The following is a 25,189-nucleotide window of genomic DNA, read 5'->3' as shown; positions in this document are numbered from 1 at the left end:
TGTTTCCCTCCTGTCAGGATGACCTTCCCCCCTGCTGCCTCCCGTCCTGCCGCGGGTCTTTGAAGCAGAGCCGTGCAGGACAAGAGGTGTGGCTCCTCTTACCTCCGCCACTATCTTCTCCCCATCCTGCGAGGCCTTAGGGGAAAAGAGAGTGAGTTCACACCTCCCTGCGGAGAGGTTCTGGACCTCGGTATCAGAATGACGCCGCACGATCCCGGCATCCGCACTGCATGCATGGGGAGTTCCTGCGCTTGCGGATGCCACCGGACAAAGGCCTTGATCACGAGAGCACGACCCGTGTCCAGGGGGCGTGCCTCATTGCCGAGCAACAAGTCTCACCGCCCACCACTGCCAGGACGACCGGGAAGCGACCTGCATCGGTTTAAGAGACTGAGGCCGGGCTCTTCCTGGTCATTCATTTCACTGCCAAGCCACCGAGGGATCCCAGATGAGGCAGGACCATTGTGGCCACTCTGCATAGACCCCCCAAGGATAAGGGGAGCCTCCGCAAGCTGCCTCTCTACACTCCCCAAAGCTACGGGGGAGAACCACGCCAGCTACCCATCGCAAGCCCCAGAGAAGGGGGAAACCTCCGCAAGCTGCCACTCTGCAAGCCCCAAGGATAAGGGGGAGAACCACACAAGCTGCCCACTGCAAGTCCCAAGCTAAGGGGGAGAATCACACCAGCTGCCTACCGCAAACCCCAGAGAAGGGGGAAACCTCCACAAGCTGCCACTCTGCAAGCCCCAAGCTAAAGGGGAGAACTACACCAGCTGCCCTCTGCAGGCATCTAGGACTCGGGGGGGATTATTACCACGAACTATGCCACGCATACTCCGCTTTCAGGGCAAGTACCTGATGTCATACTGCCTTGCTCCCCTGTGGACCCGGGCACCCCTGTCAGATCTGTGAGTGTATGCTCCCCTGTTTTCCCTGAACTGTTCTTGTACTCTCTCTCCTCCTCCCTGTTTGGATTACAAACAGCTGTAGAGACTTTAACTTTGCCCCTGGGGCTGGACTACAATTATTTTGGGCCCTCTCCTTGCTATTTCCCATACTGAGCACTGCCACCCCCCTTGCAATCTCCCATTGAGTGCACATCTTGCTCAACTCCCTAAATATCACACAGTAAAAGTGACCCCCTCCTATGGGTCACTATAGAGTCAGTAGATTGTAACCCCTCATGAGTTGCCAATTTACTATGGCTACACCCAAGAGACCATCGCTCACTCCAACACCCAATTACTCAACACTACCCATCTATCTGGGACAGTCTAAAGTTCTGATACACCTTACAGTCACCTCATAACCCACTCATGGCATACCTCCTCAATCCAGGCTTTTATCCGGCATGGATGCCTCCATCTTCTTTTCATACTTGTCCTAGAGCTAGTCTAGTTCAACACCAGACTCCTTTATACCCTTCCAAACCCTATGTGACTCCAACAAAATCTCTACATCTGAAATTTTTAGATATCTTCAGATCAATCACTTTTATTCCTCCCACTTACACATGAACACCTCTGTCCTAGACATGACTAGGTTTGGACACATATGTAAATGTGACCCCCCATGCCAGACTTTTGATTTCCACCTTATATGCACAGTTACCAGCTCCACCACCTTACACTTCTGTACCATATACATCCAAGTGGGAATGGGATTTAAATCTTCATTTGAAAGCGATTGGGCAGACATATGGTCTGCTGCAAACTCCTCCTCCCAAAATATAGTTGCTATGGTGATTAACCACAGCACTCTCATGCACTGGTACCTGGTCCCTGCCTGGATCGCTAAATTCATCACTAATCCCTGACTTGTTTTCGTGGCTGCTCTGAAGCAGGTATCCACATTTGGTGGACCTGCCCAGTTGTTCAAACGTATTGGTGCAAAATATTCCATATGCCTACAGTTCTTTATGAAGAAGTTACAATATATATATCCATCCGGCCACTGCCTCATTTAATAACAAGCCCCAAGAAGTATACCTTATGATGTGGCTCCAAGCTATGGATGGAAGGAAAGGGATCACCCCACCGGCAAGTGAGAAGAAGGGAGCATGAGTCAGAGCAATTCCAGTGTCAGCCAATACAAGTAAAGGGATGGATGCAGTGCGACCAAGCCCTAGTGGGTGCGATGAAATGCATCATAGGGCGTGGCTAGAATGGCAGCTGAGGCCATTCCTCAACACTGTACTGGGGTCAGTTGACCAGCGTCCATTCCTTTACTTGCATAAGGCCCAAGAAGTGACACACTGGCAATTTAAACTACTCCTGTAGGTCACCACCATGGCTTAGCAAACCATAGCGAAGGCCTGGAAATCCCCCCACCTCAATACCACTGAAACTAAGAATAGTGCCACTCGAGTCAAAGTAGAAGCCGTCCTATTAGACAGAGTGCATAAAAATGAACAACTATGGCAACCATGGGTTGACCATTTCCTACCCTCAAACTCTGATGAAACTTAACCCTCTTTGTAGTCCTGAGTCCATTAGGTAACCCACTACTCAGTTGCTACTCTATACAGGCACACACCCTCCCCCCTGGGGACCTCCTCTCCCCCCCCCTTATCTGTACCCCTTTCTTCACTACTCTTGCTCTTATCTCTCCATTGCTCTCTTCCTTTTCACCTTTCCTCTCATTAGCTCTTTATCCCTTATGGGGGTTTTCCCAATTGGAAGAACCTACACTATCAGTTTGAATTTTCAGTGAGGCGGACAGGTCACCCACTCGTCTGCCACTGATATCTGCATACAGGCTGAAGTACTAAATCTATACTCCCACTGTGACATGCAAAAGTTGTTTCATCAGAAAAGAGGATTTGGACCACTGAGCAACAGACCAGGTCTGTTTTTCTTTAGCCCAGGTAAAACGCTTCTGATGTTTTGTTGTTCAGGAGTGGCTTGACAAGAGGAATACGACATTTAAAGCCCATGTCCAGGATCCGTCTGTGTGGTAGCTCTTGATGCACTGACTCCAGCCTCAGTCCACTCCTTGTGAAAGTCCCCAACACTTTTGAATGGCCTTTTCCTGACAATCCTCTCCAGGCTGCGGTCATCCCTGCTGCTTGTGCACCTTTTTCTTCCACACTTTTCCCTTCCACATAACTTTCTATTAATGTGCTTTGATACAGCACTTTGGGAACATCCAACTTCTTCTGCAATTACCTTTTGAGGCTTTCCCTCCTTATGGAGGGTGTCAGTGATGGTGTCAGGAAAGCAGTCTTTCCCATGATTGTGATTCCTACTGAACCAGACTGAGAGACCATTTAAAGGCTCAGGAACCCTTTGCAGGTGTTATGGCTTAATTATCTGATTAGAGTGGGACACTTTGAGCCGAGAATATTCCACCTTTTCACAATATTCTCATTTTCTGAGATTGTGGATTTGGGGTTTTCATGAGCTGTAAGCCATAATCATCACAATGATGACAAATCACGGCTTGAACTATCTTGCTTTGCATGTAATGAGTCTATCTCATATATTAGTTTCACCTTTTAAGTTGCTGCACTGAAATAAATGGACTTTTGCACGATATTCTAATTTTTCGAGTTTCAACTGTATACTCCACAATTCTCCCATGTGGACACCTCGTAAGTGGTTCTCCAGTATAGACTCTCAATTTGGAGAACTCATTTAAAAGAAGCCGTCAGCTAGAATCAAACTCACTACTCTACAGTATGGTGAAGACCAAGGAGGCCTAGCAATACCAAATGCTAGACTTTATTTTATAGTTGCCCAACTTCAACATCTTACCAGGTGGGACTTAGTAGACACATTAGATCCCATCCATCGGTTGCTACTTCCATCAGATACAGATTTCACATCACTCTCACACTTGTTAATGGGCTTCAGATGGCACCAGTGGGAAAGGCATGATCTCTCATATATTTATTCCAGTCTTTTGACTCTTACCGAAGATTTATAGAAAGAAATGGGAAACAGACAGAGAAACAGAGAAAATAAGAGAGTGGTGGGAGGTGATTGTGACCTCCATACCTCTCATCTCTCTGTCCTCTTCACAGAAACTCAGTCATTTCTTTTGCATAGAGCTTTCAGGACTCCAGCTCAATTGATCAGCTAGGATAGGAGCGATTTCCTCTTATGACCCCAATTGTAGCGGTGATGTCGGGGATTTGATACATGTTTTGGAGATGTCCAAAATTATTCAAAAAGTGGAACGATATGACCAGTATTATAATGTTGGTATTCAATATTCCTCGGGTGTGCCTCTTGGTGTCAATAGAGGAGGAATTATTTACACCTCCTCCTATTACAAGTCAGAGCAATAGTGAGGCTGTGTGACCATAACAAATATCCCGATCTTGGCTATCATCTCAAACTCCCAGCAGATAACAGTGGATTGAGCAGGTGATCTCCACATTAACATGTGAAAAATGAACTCTCCAACATTGTAATTCCCGCAGGAGATGTATGTCTGGCAGAACTGGCTGGATACTCCTTGCTCACTATTAGTTAATTCTTCATAGGCTTTTAAAATCTTAGCTCTTTTAGCCCCATAGAAGGAGAACGCCCAGTTGTATCCTACTGAATGGTAACTACATGGGAGACACATACTTGGGGTATGATCCTGCAGACACGGGCCTCATTGATCGGTGTCAGCTATCTATGTATGTACTGGGGGAGTTACTTGCCATATACAGCTGAATTGTTCTAGACTGTTTCTTCTTTTCTCTGTTCATTTGTTTATAAAAGGTAAAAGTGACACCATAGACAAAGCAAGTTATTGTTCTGTATGATCTGTAACAGTGCCACAACTGCCTATACGTGAGAATGTATGACTCCATTGTCTGGGCTGAATGTTGGGAATACTGTGCGCACTTATAAACTTTCTTAATAAAATCTATTTGATTAAAAAAATACTGTAGATAATGCTGTACATATTCTTTCTATTCATAAGATATATTTATTAATGAACATTAAAAATAGAAAGCAACTTTATGTAGCCCTTTATATACAATTCTATCTTTTTTCTTTCTCTACAGGTGGATTGATGAACCAAGTTTTTGGGACATTTTGGTTTTAATGAATACAGCTGATTTACATGGAAAATAAAACATATGGGTGTCTTAATTGACTTAAAGTCTTTACTGCAATTCACTGGAGGATTCACACGGGATACAAGTCATATCTGTGTTCTAAAAGTAATGGTTTGGATCCTCTTCCACATTGATCCAGCAGGAGAAAAGTAATTTAAATGTTTTGGAAGTGACAATGGCTTTACAATAAAGTCCAACCCAAGTATACATAAGAGGAGTCATTTCAAACTACTTGTTTGTATATTTTACAATGGAGAGAAAATATATCATACACCAAAAGGCTTGCAAGGGAGAGAAGCCATATCCTTGTTCTGAATGTGGCAAAACGTTTACAAGCAAGAGAGTCCTTATAATACACCAAAAAGTTCACACTGGAGAGAAGCCATATCAGTGTTCTGAATGTGATAAAGCTTTTATACAGAAATCACTTCTTATCAGTCACCAGAGTTTTCACACTGGAGAGAAGCCATATCAGTGTTCTCAATGTGATAAAGCTTTTACACAGAAGTCAAATCTTATCAGACACCAGACGATTCACACTGGAGAAAAGCCATATCAGTGTTCTGAATGTGATAAAGCTTTTACTCAGAAGTCAGATCTTATCAGACACCAGATGATTCACACTGGCGAGAAGTCATATCAGTGTTCTGAATGTGATAAAGCTTTTACAGTGAAGTCACATCTTATCACACACCAGAGGATTCACACTGGAGAGAAGTCATATCAATGTTCTGGATGTGATAAAGCTTTTACTCAGAAGTCAGATCTTATCATACACCAGAGGATTCACACCAGAGAGAAGCCCTATCAGTGTTCTGAATGTGATAAATCTTTTACACGAAAGTCAGATCTTATCAGACACCAGAGGATTCACACTGGAGAGAAGCCCTATCAGTGTTCTGAATGTGATAAAGCTTTTACAGGGAAGTCAAGTCTTATCACACACCAGAGGATTCACACTGGAGAGAAGCCATATCAGTGTTCTCAATGTGATAAAGCTTTTACACAGAAGTCAGATCTTATCAGACACCAGAGGATTCACACTGGAGAGAAGTCCTTTTAATGCTCTCCATGTGACAAAACTTTTACAGTTAATGCCGGTCTAATCTATCACCGGAGGATTCACAAATCTCAGCATAGATTAAATTCTGGAAAAAAGGAATATTAAAGAAGTTTCAGATGTCACAAGCAAGTTTCACATCTCCAATGTCATCCCACAAGCTAGAGAAGAAGGGAGAAGATAAAATGTTTCTTTAAAAGAAACAAACTAAAATCTGTGAGCAAACTGGAATGTAATGATTGGATGAACTGAGTTTAGTGCTTATCTCCATCAATACACAACTAGAAGGGATTTGAATATTTTATCTTTTGACAATTTTTTTTAAGATAAGCATCAATAACTGAACAGCTTCCCTCATGATTCTCATCTTTATCTTTTTTTATGGAGCTTTGAATGAACATGCAATGCATTTTCATGATTCACCAACTGAGTTGTGTTTCCAAGCATTTTCTTCATTTCTGGATCCTGAGGTAATACATGACCAACACTGCCTCAGTACCAGAGACTAGGATGGGGTCTATTGTCATCTTACCAAGTCTCTGAAGCCTCAGTGGGAGAGTCCATTCCAGGTTCTTCTGACTATTGATACATCATCAGCCAGGCTTGAGGTCTCCATCTAAGCCCACCTTGGCCACTCCTCCCATTACATGTTCCATCTCCTCTCCCATTATCAATGCCTTCTTTCCATATTTCATCTCCTCTCATTATTATTATACAGGATTTATATAGCGGCAACAGTTTGCACAGCGCTTTCAATATAATGGGAGACAATACAGTTCAATACAAGAGGGATAGGAGGGCCCTGCTCTTCAGAGCTTACAATCTAGGAGGGAGGGGCTAGTGGTACAAAAGGTAGTAACTGTGGGGGATGGACTGGTAGGAAGTATATATGATTCCATTATTAGCTGAGGGCAGGAAAGGCTTCCTTGAAGAGATAAGTTTTCAGAGATCACCTAAAAGTGAGCAGAGTAGGCAATAGTCTGATGAATTGGGGTAGAGAGTTCCAGAGGATGAGGGAAGCTCTGGAGAAGTCCTGGAGATTAACACAGGAGGAGAGAAGGGAGCTAGAGAGCAGGAGGTTGTGCAAGGAGTGGAGAGATCGGTTTGGGTGATATTTGGAGACAAGATTGGTGATGTAATTTGGGGTGGAGTTATAAATGGCTTTATATGTTATTGTTAATGTTTTGAATTTTATTTTGAGCAATGGGAAGCCAGTGAAGGGATTGGCAGAGAGGGGTGGAGGACACTGAGCGGAGGTCAGTGGAGGGATTGGCAGAGGGGGCTGGAGGACACTGAGTGGAGGCCAGTGGAGGGATTGGCAGAGGGGGACAGAGGACACTGAATGGAGGCCAGTGGAGGGATTGGTAGAGGGGGGTGGAGGACACTGAATGCACGCCAGTGGAGGGATTGGCAGAGAGGGGTGGCTGATACAGAATAGTTGGGTAGATGAATCTGGCAGAAGCATTCATGATAGACTGAAAAGGGGATAGCCTGCAATGAGGTCGGACAATGAGGAGGGAGTTACAATAGTCAAGGCGAGATGTAACCATGGAGTGAAAAAGTTGCTTAGTGGTTTCCGAGGTTAAAAACAGCTGTATCTTGGAGATGTTGCGGAGGTGAAGTCTACAAGATTTGTACAGTGAATTTGGGACTCAAAGGACAGAAGGGAGTCTAGGATTATACCTAGAACCCTGGCATGAGGGAAGGGGCTGATGACTGAGTTATTGATCTTGATGAAGGAGTCGGGGGAGGGGAAACGGGCAAGGGAGAATACTAAGAGATTTGGAAAGATTGAGTTTGAGGAAGTGGAGTGACATCCATGCCGATATGTCGCTTAGTAGGGTAGTAATGCGAGAGGAGACTAAAGGGGTGAGGTGAGGGGTAGAAAGATAGATTTGTATGTCATCAGCATAGAGATGGTACTTAAATCCATGGGAGTTTATCAAGTGACCAAAGGAGGAAGTGTAGATGGAGAAGAGTAGGAGTCCAAGGACGGAACCTTGTGGGACCTCTACAGAAAGAGGGAGTGAAGAGGAGGCGGCAGCGTTATAGGTAACGCTCAATGAGCTCTGCGATAGGAGGAGAACAAGGAGAGAGCAGAGTCTTGGAGGCCAAGAGAGTGGAGTTTTTTGAGGAGGAGGGGTTGGTCAACAGTATCAAAAGCCGCAGAGAGGTCAAGTAGTAGGATATGGAGTAGTGACCATTGGTTGGGATGAGTACAGAGTAGTGGCCATTGGTTGGGATAAGTACGGAGGAGTGGCCATTGGTTGGGATGAGTACGGAGCAGTGGCCATTGGTTGGGATGAGTGAGGAGTAGTGGCCATTGGTTGGGATGAGTACGGAGCAGTGGCCATTGGTTGGGATGAGTACGGAGCAGTGGCCATTGGTTGGGATGAGTACGGAGCAGTGGCCATTGGTTGGGATGAGTGCGGAGCAGTGGCCATTGGTTGGGATGAGTGCGGAGCAGTGGCCATTGGTTGGGATGAGTGCGGAGCAGTGGCCATTGGTTGGGATGAGTACGGAGCAGTGGCCATTGGTTGGGATGAGTACGGAGCAGTGGCCATTGGTTGGGATGAGTACGGAGCAGTGACCATTGGTTGGGATGAGTACGGAGCAGTGGCCATTGGGTGGGATTAGTACGGAGTAGTGGCCATTGGTTTTAGCAGTTAGTAGATCATTAGTGAGTTTTAGTAGGGCAGTTTCAGTGGAGTGTAGTGAGGGAATTCCAGACTGTAAAGGGTCGAGAAGGTTGTTGTCGGTGAGGTGGGAGCTCAGGCGATTGTAGACTAAGAGTTCTAATAGTTTAGAGGTGAATGGCAGCAGGGAGATGGGTCTTAAGTTGTTCAGGTTGGTGGGTCCAGGGAGGGCTTGTTAAGTATGGGAATGATGTGCGCATGCTTTAGAGGGGAGGGGAAGGCACCAGTAGAGAGGGAGAGATTGAAGATGTGAGTGAGGGAGCATAGGATGGAAGAAGAGGGTGACCGTAGTAGTTGTGAGGGGACAGGATCCAGGGGGCAGGTAGTGAGACGGGCTTCTGAGAAACCTTAGTGACCTCTTCGGTAGTAGGAAGGTCAAAAGAGGAAAGTGTTGAGGGAGGTTTAGTATGAGGTATGCTAAGTGGGATGGATGTCTGTGCAGTGCAGATGCCCCTACGAATTGCATCAATCTTGTTTTTGAAATGATTTGCAATCTCGTGAGCAGTGAGTGAGGTACTGGGTGGGGGTGGAGAAAGTTGAGAGTTAGAAGTAGAGAAGAGACGACGAGGCCTGGATGACAAGGTATTGATGAGAGTGACAAAGTAGGCTTGTCTGGTAGCATGGAGGGAGGAATTGTATGTGAAGAAAGCAGATTTATATCGGGTGAATGCTTGGTGAGATTTGGTTTTACGCCACATTCGCTCCAGCACACGACTATGTCATTTAAGATCTCTGGTGTTGTCAGTCTGCCAAGGTTGTAATGGTCGGGGCCTGATGCTTCATGTTAGAGGAGCAAGTGAGTCTAATGTGGATGAAAGTGAACTGTTGTAGACAGCAGTGGCCAGGGCAGGACAGGGGAGAGATTCTGTCATAGAGTTGGTCAGTTGCAGAGTGGAAAGGTGAAGGTTTCTGTAGGTGATTGCTGATTGGAGGGATAGGTGTTTGAAGATGAGGAGACCGTGAAGGTGATGAGATTGTGATCATAGAGAGGAAAGGGGGTGTTTGTGAGGTTGTAGGATATCCTCTCATGGGTGACAACCTTTCAGGCAGGTCTGCGGCTGTGACACCAGCTAGAAAGAAGTCTCTGTTCAGTGAGAAAACAACATCCCAAGCTGATGCAGGCCTTCCAATACTGAGTTACTGCTGATTTAGGGGATGTATTCAGCAGTAAAACGTAAGCCCAGCTGGTCACTTGTGTTCCATGTGGTTCTGCCAAATGGGATTCCATCAGGTGAAGATCAGAAATCCTTGTTCCATGTTTTCTCTTTCCAGTTATTACTCCTCTCCATAGACTAATCACACAATACAACTGCCAGAGATCTGAACTTACAAAGTGCTGAGTGTGCGGTCATATTCCTACCACTTCTTCCGGGGGACTGACATTCCTCTGATTGGGGTTCACAATAATCACTCTGAGTGCACACATCTCTTTTTGGTGTAAAGTTTGTAAAAAAAACTTCTTCTCCCTGGAAATATTACAACGTTGGCACCAAAGTGTAACTATGGGCAACATCAATAATGACATTAATAATGAAATCTGTCATTAGCAGAGCAGGTTTTGTTTTCCGAGTCTCCTATTGTTTTAATTTTTTGTTGTCCCTCCCAGTAGAGTGGTTTTTTTTTTGTACTTCCTGTAGAAGGCCAAGTCTTTAGGGAAAAATGGCAGTTGGAGGGGTTGGGGCAAATCCTATAACGCTGCTGGGGGTGCTCACAACTGTCAGTTGTCATTCATATGGGGGTTGGACTTTATAGAGAACCTGTTGCTGTAACTGCTGTAGAAGCGTTAGCTGAAGTTGGGCTTTACTTGTTGTGTGTCTTACTTATAATCTATCTAAGACTTCCCTGTACAGGGTGACAACACTGCTGTGTAATGTTCCTGCAGAATGATCAGGGTTGTCACCCTGTTACAGAAGGTGGGAAAATAACAGATCTACAGACAGGACCAACAGCTGATACAACTATGTTGCAGAGGGAACTCTGGGAATGCTAATGACAGATTGCATTACACATTCAGTTAGCAGACTTCCTGCTGTTGGTCTGATGTTTGAATTGTGTTCTGATATTTACTGTCCTGCTGTAAAAGGTGTAAATGATCGCCCGCATGTTTCCTGTAGTAGCAGGGACTACAGATTCATATTAGGAATTGTAGAATGGCTACCTACCCAAGAGGGTCACCTTTTTGGATTTGGGGGAAACATTTCACATGGTTTCTTTCCATTAATGACACCGACAAGGGGAGTCTCACTTCACTAACAATAGGAGAGCCAATCACAGACCAGTAACATTTCATGGTGACTCAATGTATTGCAGAATGTTTAATTCCCATTGGTCCAATGGATTCCTAGTCCTTCCAGATGCATTGCTTTTTGTGTGGAAGGAGCGCCCTAAAATGGCTTCCCTTCAATTCCACCCATAGCTGTACTTTAGGTCATGTTGCTCCTCCCCCATATCTGTAAGGGAAAGCCTTAATTTCTCCCAATACTCCCCTGACCTTCCAGTGAGAAGAAACATTTTCTCTGGAGTGGAGATGTTTTATGCAGTGAGCCCTTCATAGACAGGATGGGGAATCTAACCTAAGATAAGTAAGATGAACCGGTGTACTGGAGTCATGGATCAGATAACCAATGACACCATTGATGGTATAGCTGAGCTGACAGCAGAAGTGGCTCCATCACCTAAGGTGGTGTCACAGAACTGCATGGTGGCTGACTATCTCTCGGAAGATCAATGCAGAGTCTACAAACTGGTGTCAGAGAGTGTTGTACATTTATATTAGATCATGAGGATCTCAGAAGGAGATATCTACACAAGGTAAAGGAGTTCCAACAGTCACCTGGGTGGGGGGAAGTGGGATCCATTTTCTTGGATGGGTTTAGTAATATGGTGGCTTTGCTTCTTAGGCCATTAGTTGCTACTATAGATTTGATGATAATTGTATACATTGCTGCTGTTGTGTGTTTTGCTGCCAGTTGATTTTGCTTGTTTATGCACATGATTACATTCACACTGTTAGGCCAGAATATTATTTAAAACCCCCAAAACGTTTTCTTATTTTCTGAAAGCAGAGACCCTGGAGAATAAAATGGTGGTGGTTTTTATCAAACAATATTAGCACAGCTGTCTATGAAATGCATATTTTCAGTAAAAAAAACCCAATACCGATAATTCCAGTGCAGACAAACACAATATATGACCCAATTTGATGAAATATGAAAGATGAGGTTGGCATCAAGTATATAGATACCAAACATGTCAAACTTTAAAAATGTCATGTGCTTGTGAAATGGTGACAAACTTCAGTACCAGCAATTGTCCATAGGTGACGCTTTAAAAGCCTTTACAGTCATCAGTTTATATAGTGAACCATGAATGATGGCCCTAGAGTTATTCCTCTCCCTCTGGTGTGTGCAGAGATATGTACAATGTGTAGTGTGATTGATGTTTTCCTACATAACTGCACCCAACCCTTGCAATTGCTCATGTATACGGGAACTGGGGGCTTTAAAATGTGTTTTGTGTGTTTTTTCATTTACAGTGAGTTACTTTACACTTTTCTTTTCTGAACTTTATTATTGCCATATAGGGGGTTAATAGCCTCGCATGTGATAACATATTGCTGGTCACAGATCATCTTTAAAGAAACACAAGAGGTCTATCAGACCCCTGTCACCTCTGGTCCCCAAAAAAGATAGTCAAGCACAGATCGTGTTTGATCAGCTCCTTGAAGACACGAATGTACATCTGCCAAATCTGTATCTGAGTAGACCATAGAAGCAGCATTAGAAAGAAATGTGAGCATGGCTTCAGTCAGTCTATGGTCCTGGTGGTCATGGTCTTGTTCTCCTGCAGGTCCTCTCACCTTGTAGATGGTGACATGGACTTGTTGTGTGGGAATGAGCAGGAGGGGCTCGGGGTTCTCTTGTACCCAATCAGCTTGTTATGGATAAAAGATGAAAGTGTCTTCTGGGAAGTTACAGGGATTTGGAGGTTTAGAGGGTTACATAAGTGGGCGGGGCTGGTTTAATGTGGGGTGTGTCATATGTTAATCAGTTTCTTAGCATAGATGATATAAATGGTATAAATAGATCCTTGAAATGTAAACAATCTATCTCTTTCCTTCTGTTGTTAAAGTGTCACATATATATGATGAATAAAGTGGGGTGATATTTTCACAGCACAATACCGTGGTCTGGGTTCTTCTACAACACATCCCCCAAAAATGTCCTCTTCCAGTTCTAGGAGTCCGGTGGAATGAGACACAAGCTGAAGGTATCTCTTAGGTCCCTTGTACATGGGGGGTCCGGCCCCTGTGGGTTCAATGCTGGCATTATAATACACCTGGTAGGCACAGGTACAGCGTCCAGCCCCGCTGCCTGCAGCCTGTCAAAGTCTACACTACATGGTTGCCTAAGCCTCCTTATGGTGGTCATTGGATTTTGGGACCTGTATGTGGCAAGGCTGCCAGAAAGTCGCTCACTTGGGGTGTCCTCATACTGGGGAGAAGTAGCAGAATGTGTTTTGGGGTGTAATTCCACATATTCCCAAGGCGTGTGCCAGAAAAAGCTCATTAAATTACATTTTGTTTTTCATTTTCCAATAACTTATGGCAAAAACTGTAAATGTTCCATGGACACAACATGCCTCTCAGCACATACCTTGGGATGTATCCTTCCCATAAAGGGAACATTTGGGGATGTTTGTAAGGTCCGGGCATTTTACTGCCTCAAGAAATTTGATCGGCAGTCAGAACGTAACAGAGTCGTAAAAATCTGCATAAATTCCATTCTATATCCCATAGTTTGTAGACGCGATAACTTCATACAGACCAATCAATATCCACGGATTCAGCTATGCTTCTACCAAAGACACGGAGCAGAATACACGTTGTACTACATGTATGAAGAAATCTGATTTTATGAGATGTCTTATAACAAAATAGAAGATATCATTTAATCCAATCTGAAAATCAGTGTTGCTCTCTCTCATACACGACATATTCATGTACATATATACATATAAAATATACAATAAAAGTCCTTATAATTGGAACAGTTCAATCAAATATTGTGCTAGAATAAAGGTGTTGGATATAGAATGTGCTCCAGAAAGACTGCAGTGCTCCCCCGTGAAATCTGCACCTCCACCTATGGATAAGGATGGCCGCTCACCTCATAGTATGGACCTATAAACTAATATAGGTCAACCAAGCAAAAGGATTTCATCAAAAATATCATTTGTATTAAAAAATAAATCCCAGTGCTGATCAAATACCACCAAAGAACGCTCTATTTGTGTGCAAAATGATATTAATTTAATTTGTGTGCAGTGTTGCATGACCGCACAATTGCCAGTGCTGAATGGCAAAAAATACTTTGGTCATGAAGGGAGTAAAATGTTCCGGAGCTGAAGTAGGTAATAAATCTTGCTGTCATCGTACAGTTTGGTTTCATTTTCTTGTGACATTTCTTGGGCTGGTGGTGGTGATCACACATATACAGAGACAGGAAGTCTATATGCAAGACAGGAAGGGATGTCAGGCACAGACGGGAAGTGATGTCAGGCAAAAACGGGTAGTGATGTCGGGCACAGACGGGAAGTGATGTCGGGCACAGACAGGAAGTGTTGTCGGGCACAGACAGGAATTGAGGTCAGGCACAAGCAGGAAGTGAGGTTGGGCACAGGCAGGAAGGGATGTCAGGCAAAGACAGGAAGGGATGTCAGGCACAGACAGGAAGTGATGTCAGGCACAGATGGGAAGTGGTGTCAGGCACAGACGGGAAATGATGTCAGGCACAGACAGAAAGTGATGTCAGGCACAGACGGGAAGTGATGTCAGGCAAAGACGGGAAGTAATGTCGGGCACAGACGGGAAGTGATGTCGGGCACAGACGGGAAGTGATGTCGGGCACAGACGGGAAGTGTTGTCGGGCACAGACAGGATTTGATGTCGGGCACAGACAGGAATTGAGGTCAGGCACACGCAGGAAGTGAGGTTGGGCACAGGCAGGAAGGGATGTCAGGCAAAGACAGGAAGGGATGTCAGGCACAGACAGGAAGTGATGTCAGGCACAAAAGGAAAGTGATGTCAGGCACAGACGGGAAGTGGTGTCAGGCACAGACGGGAAATGATGTCAGGCACAGACAGAAAGTGATGTCAGGCAAAGACGGGAAGTAATGTCGGGCACAGACAGGAAGTGATGTCGGGCACAGACGGGAAGTGATGTCGGGCACAGACGGGAAGTGATGTCGGGCACAGACGGGAAGTGTTGTCGGGCACAGACGGGATTTGATGTCGGGCACAGACAGGAATTGAGGTCAGGCACACGCAGGAAGTGAGGTTGGGCACAGGCAGGAAGGGATGTCGGGCACAGGCAGGAAGGGATGTCAGGCAAAGACAGGAAGGGATGTCAGGCACAGACAGGAAGGGATGTCAGGCACAGACGGGAAGTGATGTCGGGGACAGACAGGAAGTAATGTTAAGTACAGGCAGGAAGTGATGTCATGTAAAGACGGCAAGTGAGGTCGGGCACAGATGGGAAGGGATGTCGGGGACAGACAGGAAGTGATGTTGGGCAAAGACAGGAAGTGAGGTCAGGCACAGACAGGAAGCTCCATGTGGGAGGAATTATAGAGGATACTTTGCTGGAAGTGTGAGCAGAGGAGGTAAGAGATTGTATTTGATCATATCTCCCATCACTCTCCATTGTTGGACACCATATTTCTCTGTCCCTCTTTGTCCTGTAAATGTCCCTCTTTTCAGTGTGATGTACACACAGACATATGAACAGACAATAGAACGGCCCAAAGTCTTCATATGGCTCTCAGATTTCCCTCAGATTTCGCATTATTTCTCGTATTGAAGTGAAAACTCGGATAGAAAAGAAAAGTAATAGTGAGATCAGACATAAGTGGGTGTGTCATGGTAAAGGGGCCTGCCAATTACTAATCCCCTTATTAATGCCATTAATGCCTTGTATCACATGACCTCAGCATCCTGCTCTGTATAGTTCCAATTGTCCTCTGTGTCACTCAGCCAAATGGCCTAACCCAATTACTGTGGGCCCCCCTCCCTCCCGGCCAGCTGCCCTGCCAACTCGCCGCACACCTCCCAAATTGCCTTTCATCTAGGCAGACATCATCCCTGCCCCCAGGTTGTCCCTGCTACCAGCCTGATTCATCCCTGGGGTCTAGTGTTCACCCCTCCCCCTCTCATCCTGCAGCCCTGGGATGAGAGGTGAGACTTCCACCACCCCATCCTGTCTCTTCCTCTCTGGCAGTGGAGAGGTGGCGAGATTCACACCTCTCCATGGAGAGGTGTGAACCTCCCACAGGGATGGCCCTGGCTCCAGCATCTAGCTGACACCATCTCAGCCCTGACATCCGCAGCACGGGCACACAAAATTCCCGCGCACGCAGATGACATGGAACAAAGGTCACGCTCATGAGAGCACAACCCCTGCCCAGGGGGCATGCCTCGTTGCCGGGCAATGAGGCACGCCAGCACCGGCCCTGGTTGCCAAGGCGACCGGGAAGCGTCCTACATGAGTTTAAGAGGCTGGTGCCGGGCGCATTCCGTTGTGCAGTCATCAAAGGATCCCCAGCTATGGAGGGACCTTTGTTACTAGACTCTGCCAGCCCACTCCTCAGCCTCACAGAGACCCCACAGGAGGGGAGAGACAGCCTGCCTGCTATTGCCAGAGACCCCACAGAAGGGGAGAGACTATCACAGCCTGCCTGTCATTGTCAGAGACCCTAGAGAAGGGGGAGAGACTATCAAAGCCTGCCTGTCATTGCCAGAGACATCTCAGAAGGGGAGAGACTATCACAGACTGCCTGTCATTAACAGAAACCCCTCAGAAGGGGGAGAGACTATCAAAGCCTGCCTGTCATTGCCAGAGACACCTCAGAAGGAGAGAGACTATCACAGACTGCCTGCCATTGCCAGAGACCCCACAGAAGGGGAGAAACTATCACAGCCTGCCTGTCATTGTCAGAGACCCTAGAGAAGAGGGAGAGACTATCACAGCCTGCCTGTCATTGCCAGAAACCCCTCAGAAGGGGGAGAGACTATCACAGCCTGCCTGTCATTGCCAGAGATCCCACAGAAGGGGAGAGACTATCACAGCCTGCCTGTCATTGTCAAAGACCCTAGAGAAGAGGGAGAGACTATCACAGCCTGCCTGTCATTGCCAGAAACCCCTCAGAAGGGGGAGAGACTATCACAGCCTGCCTGTCATTGCCAGAAACCCCTCAGAAGGGGGAGAGACTATCACAGCCTGCCTGTCATTGCCAGAGACACCTCAGAAGGGGAAAGACTATCACAGACTGCCTGCCATTGCCAGAGACCCCACAGAAGGGGAGAGACTATCACAGCCTGCCTGTCATTGCCAGAAACGCCTCAGAAAGGGGAGAGACTATCACAACCTGCCTGTCATTGCCAGAGACCCTACAGAAGGGGGAGAGACTATCACAGCCTGCCTGTCATTGTCAGTGACACTACAGAAGGGGGAGAGACTATCACAGCCTGCCTGTCATTGCCAGAAACCCCTCAGAAGGGGGAGAGACCATCACAGCCTGCCTGTCATTGCCAGAGACACCTCAGAAGGGCAGAGACTATCACAGACTGCCTGCCATTGCCAGAGACCCCACAGAAGGGGAGAGACTATCACAGCCTGCCTGTCATTGCCAGAAACGCCTCAGAAGGGGGAGAGACTATCACAGACTGCCTGCCATTGCCAGAGACCCCACAGAAGGGGGAGAGACAATCATAGCCTGCCTGCTATTGCCAGAGACCCCACAGAAGGGGGAGAGACTATCACAGCCTGCTTGTCATTGCAAGTGTCATGGAAATTTTGTATTTACAGGTTGAACTTTAAATGTGTCATATATGAGTGTTATTCATATGTCTCTCGTGTGGCTTAATTAAAGCTCTGAAGGCTGCAATTGGGCCATGCGCATGTACAATGTATGTATTACAGTACTCAGCTCGGTAATGGATTAGATGGCAGATCTGCGCTTATAGACCGGCGTGTATACCACCACGGCATTCGATGCGACATTCAATGTGACACATAGCTCTAGCTTTTCCCTGTAGTTCACTAACTTTGTCCATATGGGCCTGGACCTTGTCATTGGTGTCTTCTATCCAAGTACAACAATCCTCTCTGATGAACTCACAGAACCCCCCTTTGGCGGCTAAAAGGTAATCAAGGGCCATCTTCTCCTGAAGCACTAAAATTCCCATCTGCCGTTGTTCTTGGGCAATTTCTCTGACAGCCTCTATGGTCTCATTAAACATACTATCCACGATGACAGAAAAATTGTTCAGGTGCTTCATAAGTTCTATTCCCCAACCTGTCCATGAGGGGAACCAAGCCCATGCTTGGTTGCCCTCAGAGAACAGCTCCCTGCGAACTCTCCCTGCCATCCTTACCTTCTTATGGACCAACAACTCTTCATGATCCATCACTACATAGGATGTGGGGACTAGCTTTATGAGGGCACACAAACCTTTCGTGTTCTGGGGAAATGTTCTATAGGCTGCCGAACCACACAGAAAATAGTATGGACCTGTCAGAGCAGAGCAGGAGGAGTTCTTCGTTCGGCCTCTGGCACTGAACAACAGTTGCACAGACTGGGGGATTGCTCCCTCAGTCTGCACATCACCTCCGTCCTTCCAACAAACGTGGTCTGGTTGGTCAGAGTTGTTACTCAGAAGGGAAGTCTGGTTAGTCAGATTGACAGTTATACCTCCCTTACAGGTGGTAGTCCCAACAAACTTGTTACCTGTGCCAAAGCTGATCTTAAAGCACACCTGAGGGCTGCCTAGCTCTCCAGTTACCCATAATGGACTAATGAGTGCCCTACAGGAGCTAGAGCTAATATTGGTGCTAAAACTGATGTTACCTACTAAAAATGTGTCATTGAGTTCTACCGACAAATGTCTACGTGGGGGCTGACCAGGGGTCCCTTGCTTTTTCATGCCGACACGGATGTCATATAGGGCATAAACAGCGGACATTGCGGACATGTGATGACTGGGTGGGGGCTTAGAGCATACCCAACAGTTGGTTTTGTTGGCGGTTCTGGCTAAACGCAGATGCATTTTAAATAAAAGGTTGGGGTATCTGCCGTCTTTTCCTCCGTTCACACACATGTAAGACATACAAACAAAAAGAAAAAGGAAAATTACACCCCTCATTCTCTGGTGTAGCTGAAAAGCTTCTTGCAGTGGCTTGCGTGCACCCAGTTGTCTCGTCCCTCGAGCTTGAGTGAGGTAGGTGTCGTCAGCTGGACTTGGTATGGTCCGGTGAACCGTGGCTCGAGTCCGGTTCTTTGATGTTTCTTTAGGACGACCCAATCACCTGGCTCAATAGAAAGAACACCTGTTATTGCATTTGGATCGGGGAGCGATTCGCGAACCCGGTGGTGTATCTTCTGCAGCTCCCGTTGCAGAGATTGCACATAACCTGTAAGCTGTGAATGCAAAGATGACAACTGTTGAGGAAAGTACAACCCTGTTTTGGGAGGTCCCCCAAACGATACCTCGTAGGGTGACAGCCCATGTGGTTGCCGAGGGGCATTCCGGATGGAATAGAGGGCAGTGAGGAGACACTCAGGCCAAGGTTTTTTGGTATCGGCCATGATTTTGGAGATCCTGTTTTTAAGGATTCCGTTGAGACGTTCAACCTTACCGCTACTCTCGGGGTGATACGGGGTGTGTAGCCCTTGGTTGATGTGGAAGGCTTTACATACCTCTGCAAAGATCTGTCCAGTGAAGTGTAACCCCCTATCGGACTCGATGGTTTCAGGTAGACCCCAGCGGCACACAACCTCAGACAGGTATTTCTTCGCCGTGGTACTAGCGTTGGCACACGTCAACTCACATGCCCTGGCCAGTGCCCACAGCTCAGCTTCCTGAGCTGACATATGTGCATTCAAAGAGCCCTTTTCCACAACTAGTGTGTGGCTTACCATCTTGGGTGTAGTACCTGGACCCATCGACAAAAAGATTTTTCGCTTTCGGTAGTGGCGCTTCCTTCACTGGGCTGATCGCCGCTGACTCCAGTTCCATCAGAGAAATGCAGTCATGTCCTTTGGAAGAGAGATTAGTAGTGGACAAAGAACTCATGTTAGCAGAAGAGGTGTTAGTATCGTTAGTCGGGTTGCAAAATTCAGCACTGTCGTTGCTGTCCTCCCCCCCTTCTCATCTTCCGACACAGGAAGAAGAGAAGCTGGGTTAAGAATAGTGCATCGTTTGATGGTGAGGTTAGTAGGGGTTAGGAGGGCTTTCCCCTTAGAGCGGTACCTTGCCTTGGATGTCCTGTTTTCGCAAGACCGTTCTTGCTGCACTGGTGTCGGTGAGGCAAGGGAGGGGATGTTTTAATTCCTCTAGAAAAAGATGGACCTGGGTCGACACCGATTTGCCAACTTCCTATGAGGATCCATAGGAGTTACTTACCATGGTGGTGACAGGGGCGGAGGACTCATGAGGAATGAACTGCCACCGACCTTTAGGTAATTGGGGACAGCTCCTCCTCATGTGCCCCGTTTGGTGGCACTGAAAACACCTGGGAGGGGGCCTATCCTTCCTGTTACCCAGATCCCTTGGTTTTTCGTGTAGGGTCTGGGACATAAGAACTTTGGCCTTGTCTTGTTTTCTTCTATCCATTTCCCTCTCTATTGCCGCAAGAGTGGAAAGGATAGCAGGGATAGACATCTCATTATATTCGGGTCGGGCCAGAACCAGCCTTTCCCAAATTTTAGTATCGATGCCTTCCAAAAATTTGGCCCGCAACAGAATGTGCGTCGCGGTCATCTTTACCCCTTCAGTTGGAGCATCAGGTCCAACTTCCAGATCCGCATCCAGTGCCGTCTGCTTGAGACGGCGCCAGAAGCAGGCGCTTTCCTCATTAGGGTGCACTTTTGGTGGGTATTGATGTGGAATCATTATATACCTCTATCCCACACATCTGGGGACGGAGAGCTGTGGCCCACTTTTTGGAGACATATTTTCCTGAAATGGAGGCTCAAAATGAATTTATATTGGATTTGTTGGAGTTTATGTTGACCCATAACTGTTTTCAGTTTCTGGGTTCCTTCTATCAGCAAATATGTGGTACCTCCATGGGAGCACCCTGGGCCCCGGCATTTGCATGCTTACATTTAGGCTTATGGGAGGAGGAGTTGGTATATCCCTCCACTCCCTATAAGCAATATGCAATAAAATGGTTGCGATATATTGATGATGTCCTGATGGTCTGGGATGGAGGTATAGATGAGCTAAAAAAGTTTATGGAATTTTTAAATGAGAATGATAGGAATATCAAACTTACCTACACAGTAGATAGAGAGGTGATAACATTTCTAGATTTATCAATCTCTATCTACGGAAATAAATTAGTCACTAAAACGTTTAGAAAGGAAACAGCGGCCAATACACTTCTACATGCTAATAGCTATCATCCAAGGAGTTTAAAACAGGGAATACCCATTGGCCAGTTCCAGAGAATAAAAAGGAACTGCACAGAAGAAGTGGAGTATAAAAATGAATCTATTCAGCTCTATAAGAGGTTTAGAGAAAGAGGCTACTCACATAGAACCCTAAGAAGAGCAAAAAGAAGAGCCCTTGGTAGAACAAGAGAGGAACTTATAAATAAATCAAAATCAGAGGCAGGGGCGAATTCGGTAAATCAACCGGTAAGATTCATAACTAAATTTGGACAACAATGGGGTGAAGTTAAGAAGGCCCTGGACTCTCACTGGTACTTACTAACTCAAAATCCGCAGATAGCGAAAGTGGTAGGGGAGAGCCCCCAAATGGTAGCAAAAAGAGCTCGGAATCTAAATGATATACTAGTACAGTCAGAATTTCAGAGGGCACCACAAAGAAATTGGTTAACTAGGAGGACCGGCCTATGTGGGATGTTCCCATGTGGCCATTGCCAGATTTGTCCATTTGTACATAAGTCCAATCAGTTCTTTAATAAGGATAAATCTAAGATATTCCAGATACGAAGCTTTATTAATTGCTCTAGTAGTAAAATAATATACATGATAGAATGTCCATGTAAGAAGATGTATATAGGAAAAACAAAAAGGAACCTCAGAACCAGGATTGGTGAACATCTGAGAGATATCAAAAATGAAAATAGGAACGTAAGAAAGGGAGAAAAAGAGAACCCATTGGCACAACACTTTAAAGAAGTACACGGGGGTAAAACAGAAGGTTTGCAAGTGAAAGGGATTTTCCTGCTGAATATTTCAGCTCGTCGGGGGGACTTTGACAAAATCCTCCTACAAAAAGAAAAATTCTGGATTTATACCCTGGGTGCACTTGTCCCATATGGACTCAATACAGAACTCAATTTTGGGGTTTTTCTGAATTAAATTTATTGGAACCTTTAACATACCTTGAGTTATAACCTGCAGTGGGGTACTATATATACGAATGAAACATGGGTCTATTTGGACAAAATATGAATCTGATCGTGTGATTCTTCCTATTCTCACTACATATTAAATTCCTATAATAATTGGACTAATACTGAAATTTGGTGATTGAACCTGGTCTTGATGTCTCCCTATTTGAATTGTAATTATGATTATAATAATTCTTTGTGCTATCTTCTTTGAAGATGATCTGATTTATAGCAATAAGGTTCCTTCTCTTTATATTCAGCAGTCATCTTAAATTTAATATATGTGTTTTAATTCACTTTGGATAATTCCAATGTAGTGATACTCTTTCAACACAAGATGGCGAGGTGGAGACTCTTTGGTATGCAATTAGTGCACCATATAAGGCGAAGGATTGAGGTCCCCTCCCAGTTCTGACGAAGTCTGCGGTGATTGGCGGACGAAACGCGTCAACGTAATGACGTCACTACGCTCGGCGTCTTCATAGGGTGCGGCGCCCACGAGGCGGGAAGGAACGGCGGTGTCACAGCTCCCTGCTAGGAAGGCACAAGGCCCTCTGAAAACTACCATAAGGCTATTACTACAGCGGTTCGCAAACAGCAATCCCCTAGGGGAACATACCTTCCACCGGTGGCAAGTTATTTAAGCTTACAGCTGTTTAGTCTATAGAGCATTAATGGTGTTAAGAAGGCATGTCATATGGGCCTAATTTACCCTGTATACTCGGGGAATTTTTTGGAGATCCTCTTAGGAGGACAATATATATATATATATACGCTATCCTATTCAGGCACTGTATGCTGTGACATAGCCATATCCTTATGAATAATATAATTTTCTCAATTTGAGCAATTTTTGGAAACCCTTCATTGGGTATTAAGACTCAGGTATTGACGGCCTGCTAATACATAATACATATGTTTGGAATCCATGCATTGTGACCACCTGGCCCTCCACCCCCATATGCCCTTTTTGAATAAGCATCAAGGACCTGATCCTATTTCAAGTCGACGGGAGTCCTCTTGATCTTTATTGATGGTAATATACCCACATTTTGTTTTTTGTTTTCATGGTCTACTTGATGCCTGTGATCTATATATTCATTTTTTACATATATCCCCAGAATCATTTGGTACTGTGGACCTTGTTTCACTTGGGGTGGCTGCCCAGGAAGTCCCCACATTTGAGAAGCGGGTTTGATAGTCTCATCACTAAAAAGGTAATAGAAGTATCCATTGACTATTGTAGAGGGAGGTCTGTTGAGCTCTAGATGTGATTCGGCTCTTATATTTTTATACATACACTGTGTATTTTTGTGTTCCAGCTTTTACATACCAGGAGGCTCCTGACGTATATTGGGAACATATCTGCTGAATACATGGCTCACTCTAATACAAGCTGGAAATTAATGGAAACCTAGGATAACTATCTTACCATTACCCCATATTGCCTTATATGGTACTCTATTTGCTAAGATGACCCTAAAATGAAGACGCCAAGTGCTTTTTAACATGTTTTTATTTGTCTGACATGTTCACCGTGTTCATGTTTAACCTCCCCATGATCTATGTGATCAAATAAAGTATTGTTGGAAATTCTTTTGAATCATATTACTCCGCGTGGATCATTTATTAACCTACTTTTTCCAGGTAGGGGTGCCCTTGTCACACTACCATATTGTTTAGTATGCTTTCCTCATTAGGATCCTGGGTGAGCTTCATCATGTCCGTAGTAGAGGTAGCACCATACATTTCTGGAAGCTTTGCCTTTAGCTGTGCACAAAACTCTTTGCCCCCTGAAGTCATCTCCTCATGAGTGGTTATAGAGCACCCTGCAATCACTGCACTGGCCACTTCCATGCCCACCTTTGCCCGCAGGATCTGCGCACAATCTGACCCACTCATACCATAGCTGAACTGGTTTTGTCCAAACATTCGAGCAAATCCTCTCGGATTGACTCGATAGTCCGGGAGCTCAGCCAGAATAGTGCGGATCTCTGCCGGGGTGAAGGGGACATGCCAAACTACCCGTTCCCCTAAAGTCCGCTCCCCCTGTGCATTGGGAGGACCTTCAAATTGCTGCACCCTGACTGGATAGGCCTCGGTCCGGGAGGAGTGCAACTGCTGACCCAGCTTCATTGGTGGGCTTAGATTAACCACCTCGCTTACTGCACCTTCAGGTTTGAGGTCCCTCAGATCAGGGTATAGCTGGGGGGCAGGGGTCTGATCAGTGGCTCTTAGCGCTTTGATGCAATCCGCCCTGTTTCTTAACCAGGTGTCCATTCCCCTTGATTCGCAGATAGTCTGCAAATCGGTTGTTGAGAAGACTTCGTAGTTGGAAACAGAAGGAGCTGGGGTGAAGCAGGGAGAAGGGAGAGGTAGAGGTAAAGGCTGAGGCATAGATACAGAAGACACAGAAGGTACATCAAGAGTGATGTCACTAGCAGAAGAGACAGGTGCAGTTATACTTATCTCAGCCACTGCTGGTTGTTCGGTAACCCCAGCAGACCCTGACCCTGCCTGCCTTAGTAGAGTCAGCCCTGAAAGAGCTTCCTCCACCTCTGACACCGGATCCTCCTGTTTTATTCCCTCTGGAGGCCAGGTATACATCACCTGGTTCTTCCGGACAGACACCAGTTTATGTATGCCCTGCTTCCCTAATCGGATTGACCTGTGAAGCCATAGCTGTGCGATCTCTAGTTCTGACACCTGCATCCGTGGTTCAAATTCAGAGATGAATTTTTCCCACCTCCATGCGTCAAATGTACCTTCCCGGGGAATTTCCTATCTGGTACCCTTCGACCATTTATTCCACCTTTTGAGGTGTTCTGTAGACTTCCCCCCCAAACTCTCCTTCATCAGTTGTGCAGCTTTCCTTACCCTGAAGAGGGCGGGTTCCCCCTCTCTCTTCATGGACTGACTACTGCCCATCGTGACTAGTCACTGGTATATATCT

General features: G+C 45.8%; 1 protein-coding gene and 1 long non-coding RNA gene across 2 annotated transcripts in view; both read left to right on the top strand.

Moving 5' to 3' along the window:
- Positions 1-12,995, top strand: part of LOC149451032 (uncharacterized) — a 34,814-nt gene extending 21,819 nt beyond the window's left edge. Inside the window, exon 2 of the mRNA XM_089691141.1 lies at positions 5,006-12,995. Coding sequence (XP_089547267.1) covers positions 5,310-6,122 — 813 coding nt within the window. The 5' untranslated portion in view covers positions 5,006-5,309 and the 3' untranslated portion in view covers positions 6,123-12,995. The remainder of the gene's footprint in view (positions 1-5,005) is intronic.
- A 9,524-nt stretch (positions 12,996-22,519) lies between these two features.
- On the top strand, positions 22,520-23,821 carry LOC149451031 (uncharacterized). Its single transcript, XR_016315168.1, has 3 exons — positions 22,520-23,272; positions 23,358-23,453; positions 23,559-23,821. It is a non-coding gene; the product is annotated as an uncharacterized LOC149451031 (long non-coding RNA).
- The last annotated feature ends 1,368 nt before the right edge of the window (positions 23,822-25,189 follow it).

Source organism: Staurois parvus, unplaced genomic scaffold (genome assembly GCF_062004578.1).
Source record: "Staurois parvus isolate SC_StPar_1 unplaced genomic scaffold, SC_StPar_1.0 ptg000551l, whole genome shotgun sequence".
Taxonomy (NCBI): Eukaryota; Metazoa; Chordata; class Amphibia; order Anura; family Ranidae; genus Staurois; species Staurois parvus.
The sequence above is the reverse complement of the archived record's forward strand: the minus strand, read 5'-3'. Positions and strand labels throughout refer to the sequence as shown.